At 45.2% G+C, this 7,152-nt stretch overlaps 1 protein-coding gene across 1 annotated transcript; it reads left to right on the forward strand.

Moving 5' to 3' along the window:
• Window positions 1-2,397: 2,397 nt before the first annotated feature.
• Window positions 2,398-5,210, forward strand: foxl3 (forkhead box L3). The gene is made up of 3 exons (XM_014971495.2): window positions 2,398-3,157; window positions 3,880-4,048; window positions 4,340-5,210. The coding sequence occupies exons 1-3, from the start codon at window positions 2,802-2,804 to the stop codon at window positions 4,763-4,765; spliced, it is 951 nt and encodes a 316-aa protein (XP_014826981.2). The 5' UTR covers window positions 2,398-2,801; the 3' UTR covers window positions 4,766-5,210.
• Window positions 5,211-7,152: the final 1,942 nt, after the last annotated feature.

Raw genomic sequence — 7,152 nt, forward strand, 5'->3', positions numbered from 1 at the left:
TATATATATAAAATATATATAATAATATATAATATATATATATATATATATATATATATATATATATATATATATATATATATATATATATATATATATATATATATATTATGTATTTGTAAACTGTATACAAATACATAATAAAAACTGTATAAATTATTTTTTGAGTTTACTTTGTAGGTCAGATTAAGAGGAAATGTAAACTTTAACAGGTCCAGCCTGTTTTTCTATGGGGGGTTGATGTAATTCAACAACTTAAAGCTAAAAGTGTAGTACATTAATTATTCATTATTGTAACTAATAATTATAACTGTACAGGGAATAAATGATCAGCTGGAATGTGTGTGATTGAACTGAAGGATTTATTTTTGTAAAATGACATTTGTTGAGAATTGGCACTACAGAAATAAACTGGATTCAAACCAGAGATTAATTGGTTAAGTTTCTGTGGCAACGCATATCGCCATAGAAACTGATTTAGCATCATTTCTTCACTAAGCTAAACCGGTACAGTAAAATCCATTTATGTTTTTGGCAGTAAGCTGACATCATGTGTGAAAGGTCAGGGGTCATTCATTCCCTTGCGACCTCCTGCAGTTTCACACAGAAATGCGGTAGCAAAGATGGCCGCGTAGCGGCCAGGAAAATGGCTGCCAGCCCAGATCTGTGAGTTAGCATGTTTACAGTTCTCAGCGATCCGCTGTGTTTGGATAACCTTTCCTCACAGAGCGGCCACAAACACACACACACACACACCCCCCCACACACACACATACACACACACACACACACACACACACACACACAGGGCGAACGGCTGTAATGGCCGCTGCCGGCCTCCAGAGGAAGCCCCGTCATGGGAGCGGCCGTGTGGAGCTTATCAGATCGCGGCTCTCCGACCTCACACGGTGACCTCCGGCTCCCCTGCTGCCCCCTGCTGGTCGGGCTTCCAGCAGCAGTCAGGCTGCGCAGCTGGATGAGAGAAATCTAATAAACCATCATCTGAACATTCGCTAGCTAACTGGGCTAACTGGTTCCTGTCATTGCTTTCATCAGATTCCGAACACCTGTCCAAACCAGCCAGAGCGTCAGGGCCTCCCATAAATCATTTCATTTTACCACAGAACACAGACGTAAAATGTAATATTTCTTTATTGATAATGAGAAAATGAACTGGATTGGATAGTTTCAGCATAAATAACATAAAACATTAAAAATTGTTTACAATTTTAAATAAATTTTTAAATTATAGACAAGTTTACTCTGTAAAGAAAAAAAAAATCCTCATTGATTGTTGCGTTGCCATAGTAACATCCTGATGCTTTGAGCTCAGCCAGTTAATCCCAGATCCCAGCGTTTCTATGGAGACCGATCCGTTTGTCTGTGTTATAAAGAAAGTTGGAATATTAATATTAATATTATACTTTTGTATCTGCACCTTTAACCTTTGGTTCGTTCAGAACCAACAAGCCAACCTGGACCGGTCCGTTTCTGACCCAGAACAGGATCATCAGAGTAATCTGTTTCTGTTTCTGATCCAGATGGAAGAACGTCTCATCAAGTCCGTTCTGTTGTTCTAGGATCAGGTGATGGCAGCATCATGTCAGCTGATGCCCCGCCTCCAGGAAGGAACCAGCCAATCAAAACACAGACCAGGAAGAGTTCGATGGAGAGAAAACATCTGAGAAAATTCAAAGTTAACAGTAGAAATAACAGCAGCTAATGCTAACTGGAGAAAGTGAGGATCAGTTTGTCCTGCAGAGTGGGGCCACACGCAGAGGCCCACAGACCTGAGGCTGTTTTCCTGGCCTCCACGGCCCCCAGGGGCCCTATGGTTGGCCCGTTAACAGCCTGGGCCTTCTGATTGGGCCGGCAAGAGCCGGCCCCCTGGGGAGCGCCTGATTGGCCCTTTAAGAGCCCTAGAAAACACACATCCCCTAATTTATAGACACGGAAACAATTAGTAGCTATTATAGAGCATTATAGATAAAATCTAGAAAACTTCCCGTTGTTGACTAAACGTCTACCAGACGCGCGCGAGCGCGCGCACACACACACACACACACGCACACACACACACACACACACACACACACACACGCACACACACACACACACACACACACACACACACACACACACACACACACACACACACACACACACACACACACACACACACGCACACACACACACACGTGGCAGTGAACAGAGGAAGGTAAACATGGTGTTTGTTGCGTCTCGGCTGTTTTCAGAACCAGGCTATAAAAAGCAGCAGATCAGAACATGAAGGCCTTTGAGTCCGACGGACCACCCAGAACCGGACCGGATGGAGGCGGGACCCGGAACCGGACCGTCTGTCCTGCAGCAGTTCTGGAGGAGGAGGATCTGATCCGACAGTAACTGGATGTTTGAAGCCGATTCCTCTGAAAGGGTCATATATATACATACACCCCACCAGTGCTGAAGCTGATCTCAGGGAGCGGGAGCCCAGGTCGTCATGGCAACATGGGGGCGGCCTCATCAGAACCGGGTCGGTTCCTGCTGCAGGTTCTGCTGCAGGTTCTGCTGCAGGTCTGGATTATAAAGCAGCTTATCTCAGATGGAGAACATCTTGTCACAGATTCTCAGACAGTGACTGGATTTAATTTAGCGGCATCAGTGTAAAAGGGGGTGAATGGAGATTCATGCCACACTTTTCAGTTGCTTCAAAGAATTCAGCGGTGAAACTTTTCGCTCCACTCAGTCGCTCACATCAAACCCAATAAAATAAAACCCACTTGTTTCAGGTGAAATGGAAGATGAGATCAAACTTCTGCAACACGACTGGAGGGAGCAGGCAGAGGACGGAACCATCTGGGCTGAAGGAGGCGGGTAAAGGAGAGGTGGGGGGTGCAGGGGGGCGGGGGGGGCGTCTGCAGCGGCGGAGCTCCGAGGATCAGCGGGCTGAGCAGAGCATGGTGGCAGCGGAGCAGGACAGAACTGCTGCTGGGCTTCAGACGGTCAGTTCGGTTCTGTTCGGGTCGGGACGGTTCGGTTCTGCTGCTGACATGTTCGATCACTCCGACTATCCGTTCAACTGTTTCAACTATGACGGGGACGGATACCCGTCCTCTGGGACGGACGAAGACAAGAAGATATGCAGACCCGCTTACAGGCAGGAAGACATTATTATTATTATTATTATTATTATTATTATTATTATTATTATTATTATTATTATTATCCTACTCATAAAAGTCGTATTACTTTGCAGTCTACATTTATTTAAACTACAATGAAAATAATGAAAATTATCTTCTGTTATTGTAATAAATTCTGTTTGAGAAAAATATCTAAATAAAAATTGAATTTATCTAAAATTGAATTGAATTTAAAATAAATAAATGACCAGCACTAGTTGGATATTTATCTGCTTCAGTTATGATTTATTTGTATATTATGGAAAAACAAAATTATTTTGTACAACAATTAAATTAAAGTTTTAATAGTTAAAAAAAAACATCAATTAAATTTCAGTAAAATACAAAAAGCAGGAGTGACTCACATCCTGCTCTGGTTGACAAAAAGACAAAAACATCCATAGAAAAATATGATTAGAATTAAATTAGCAGTAAATGTCATTAAATTGAGATGAGAGTAGATTCCTGTTCAAACAATTATTTTGTTCTTATGTTTTCTATCAAACCTGCAAGAAACGTTTTAATAAACTTCATTAAGATATTCTGTTTATTTTATTGTTAAGCAGCAAAAAATACGAAAATAATAAATTTAAAGAGAAAAACAAGAAACCGTCTGAGGCTCCGAAGCAGGACAGAAGGAACCGGTTTCAGTCGGGTCAGAACCGGGTCAGAACTGGTTCTTTTCTGTGTGTGGCAGCTACATCGCTCTGATCGCCATGGCGATCCAGCAGAACCCGGATCAGCGGGTCACTCTGTCCGGCATCTACGACTTCATCATGAGGCGGTTCCCCTACTACCGGTCCAACCAGCGGGCCTGGCAGAACTCCATCCGGCACAACCTGTCGCTCAACAGCTGCTTTATCAAGGTACCGACCCGATCCGATAAGACCGACCCGATCCAACCCGATCTGAACCGAGCCAGTTCTGATTCTGGTTCTGGTTCTAATACTGGTGTTGGCTCTGGTACCGCCCTGCTCAGCTCCATCCAGACCAGCATCCAGAAGGTGATCCGATCAAAGAACCGGTTCTCTGATCGGATCCATCAGAACCTGAAAAATTCTGATTCTGCCTGATTTCTGTTAAAGGAAAAGCAACTGCGGATCAGAACCGGTGTGTGTAAAACGGGCCGGTTCTGACCGGTGTGTTCTGGGCTGCAGGTTCCGCGGACGGAGGGCAACGAGAAGGGGAAGGGGAACTTCTGGACCTTCGCCGCCGGCTGCGAGTCGATGCTCGACCTCTTCGAGAACGGAAACTTCCGGCGCCGCCGCCGCCGCCGGAGCGCCAAGATCGGCCTCCGGGACCCCGCAGGGGGCCGCGACCCGTCGGCACGGCGACCGCAGCTCGACTCCGCCCTCTGCCCTCTGCCCCCTGACCGGCCCGGCCCACTCCAGAACCGCCTGGCGCCGACCTCCAGCCGCCAGAAATCCGAACCGGAGATCAAGTTCAGCATCGACTACATCCTGTCCGCTCCGGACCCGCCGTCGGCCGAGTTCAGGACCGGCGCCGGCCCGGTTCGCATTGGCCCGACCGGGCCGCCGGTTCTGGAGCCTCCGCACCTCAACCTGCACTTCTGGACTCTCTGAGGCCACAGGAGGCGAGACTTGGACTAGGACAAAGAGGTTCTACTGGACCAGCGCCGGGACCGGTCCAGAACTCAGAGTCCCTGTGCTGTCTGTGATGTAACTTCAATATTCACGTGTATTCGATATTCATTTTAGACAAACTGTGGTGTGAACGTGGAACGGGTCGAACCCGGCAGAACTTATCAGAATGTCTGAAACTCAGAAAATGTTTGTTTCTGCCGTGAAGGAAAAACCTCGGAGTTTAAATCAGAAACAGAAAAATGAAAATTCTGTTTTAATTTTCTTTAATTTCATCGATTTACCTGCTGACAAATGTTTAGAAATGAGATGAATTTAAAGCTTCAGGGCTAAAAGAGGAGAAAACTTCACAGACTTTTGTCAAAATCCCCAAAATAATCCAAATATCATATTAATAAATGCTGCAGTTTCTGCACACACTGGAAAACATGAGTTTAAAGAAACAAACTGATTTAAAGGAAATGCTGATCTGACTGGACTTGATGCTGTTAAACTCAAATTTTAATTTGAATTGAATAATTTTCTCTTTTGTTTCCATCAAAGTTCTGAATGTTCTGGTTCGGCCCGGTTCTGCGGGTTTCTCTACCAGCATGGAGGTTCGGGTTGTTCTGTTTCTGCTCTGATGACCCAAATCATCAATATTCTAAAAATGAAATATAGTAAAACAGAAAATAGGAAAATGTAGTTGCAAAAACATGAACCCAGAGGTTCAGATCTCCTGATCAGTGGCGCAAAAAGTGCGCATGCAGCGCATCGGGGCGCTGCACCAGGGGGGGCGTCAAAACTCCGTCTGGGGGCGGCGCGCCGATGGTGCCTTCATCCACCTCACCGTAAATGTAGATAGATGTAGAGTTTTACCTTTCACGTGTCTTCGTGGGGGGGGGGGGAATAGAGGTATGTTTTCTAGGCTCCTTCACTCTTATGTACCTTTCTGGGGGGGGGGGGGGGGTGAGAGGAGGGGGGCATTTATGTTTTCGCACCCACCTGAATCAGATGTAGTTGCGCCCCTGCCCATGATGCTTTGCAGGAGGTTCTGCCGGTTCGGCCCGCTTGGAGCTCGTGTTCCGTTGACCTTTGTGGCGCCTGAGTGACACCTGAACGGCGGGCGTGACGTCAGCAGGGGGAGCCCGTGGAAACGGGAGCCGAGGAGATCAATCATGGCGGTCGGGACGTTTTCCTGCTTAACCTTTAGATTGAGTCAGACTCCGGGAGAGGAGGCGGCAGCTCCGCCGTGACTGGCAGCTAATAACGGCGAACAGCGCGGGGTGAGGCCGGCTGACCCGATTTAAATACCACGGCCCAGACGGCGGCTCCTCCCCCGGCCGCAGGTACCGCTAAACACACCTTCTGCCTGCTGACGGTTCTGCCCGCCAGCTACCCGCCCGGCACCGAGCCTTCATGGATCAGCGGCTTTCCATTAACACAGTTGTTGCTGCCGTGGATATATTTGGATAAATTAACTTAGCATAAAGTGCTGGGAGGCTGCAGGAGTTTGCAGGCTGAAAAGTCAGTGCACACAGTGGCAGCTGCCGCTACGACGCATCGAGAAAGCGGCGCTGCTTCCGCCGCTGACGGAGATTCATAATTACTTCCAGTTTTCCTCACGTCTGGATATGAGCAGCTTCAGCGGGAGAGCTCATTATGAGCCGCTGACGGCTACAGCGGCTCTGCTAAAGGTACAGAAAATTGGGAAACTACTGATGTGCAACATTAATAACAATAAATAATAAACACAAAGAGGTCATTTAATCTGCGATGTTTGTTTTAGGCTTGCTTTTATTACAGGAATAAACAGAAATATTTGTTCATCAATTCAAACTTCAGGTTCCAGCTGAAAAGCTGCTTCCGGCTGATGAAGAAAGCCAGAGGTCTTCCTCACGGGCCTCCGGTCCGGTGGAGGCCCAGAGTCCAGATCTGGATCAGGTTTGGTCTCTTCTGCAAAACTTTCAAGTAAAAATCATTTAAACATATTGTCCTATTTAGTAATGCAAATAAAAGGAAAATATAAAAGTAAAAATGGATAAATAAAAAATTAACTTAAAAAATGTGTCATACAATACTTACACAAAAAATATATTTTAGCAAATTTAAAATGCAGCAAATATTCAGTAAAAATGAATATGGACAAAAAATGGGGAATATATTTATAAACACACAATGAATAAATATATAAGATGAGCAAAAACAAATAGTTTATCTAGAGATCAGCAGGAAGAGTTTATTTTTTGTTTTGGAAAATGAGAAACGGGACGTTTAGTAGAAAAAATGTTGGAAATTTAAATGAAGAATAAAACAAATTGTTTCATAGAGTTTTTAAGTGCAGATTTAAAAACCAAAAGCAAAAAACTGTTCTGGTTAAAAATCACAGA

This window comes from Poecilia mexicana, unplaced genomic scaffold, assembly GCF_051168715.1.
Source record: "Poecilia mexicana isolate PSO_F unplaced genomic scaffold, ASM5116871v1 scaffold_19, whole genome shotgun sequence".
NCBI classification, from domain to species: Eukaryota; Metazoa; Chordata; class Actinopteri; order Cyprinodontiformes; family Poeciliidae; genus Poecilia; species Poecilia mexicana.

What these genes read in the sequence shown, in the direction of transcription:
- foxl3 (XM_014971495.2), top strand. Translation starts at nt 2,802, where the DNA reads ATGAGATCAAACTTCTGCAACACGACTGGAGGGAGCAGGCAGAGGACG. An exon ending in ATATGCAGACCCGCTTACAG is followed by an intron (nt 3,158 to 3,879) that starts GCAGGAAGACAT and finishes TGTGTGTGGCAG; the next exon opens with CTACATCGCTCTGATCGCCA. An exon ending in TCAACAGCTGCTTTATCAAG is followed by an intron (nt 4,049 to 4,339) that starts GTACCGACCCGA and finishes TCTGGGCTGCAG; the next exon opens with GTTCCGCGGACGGAGGGCAA.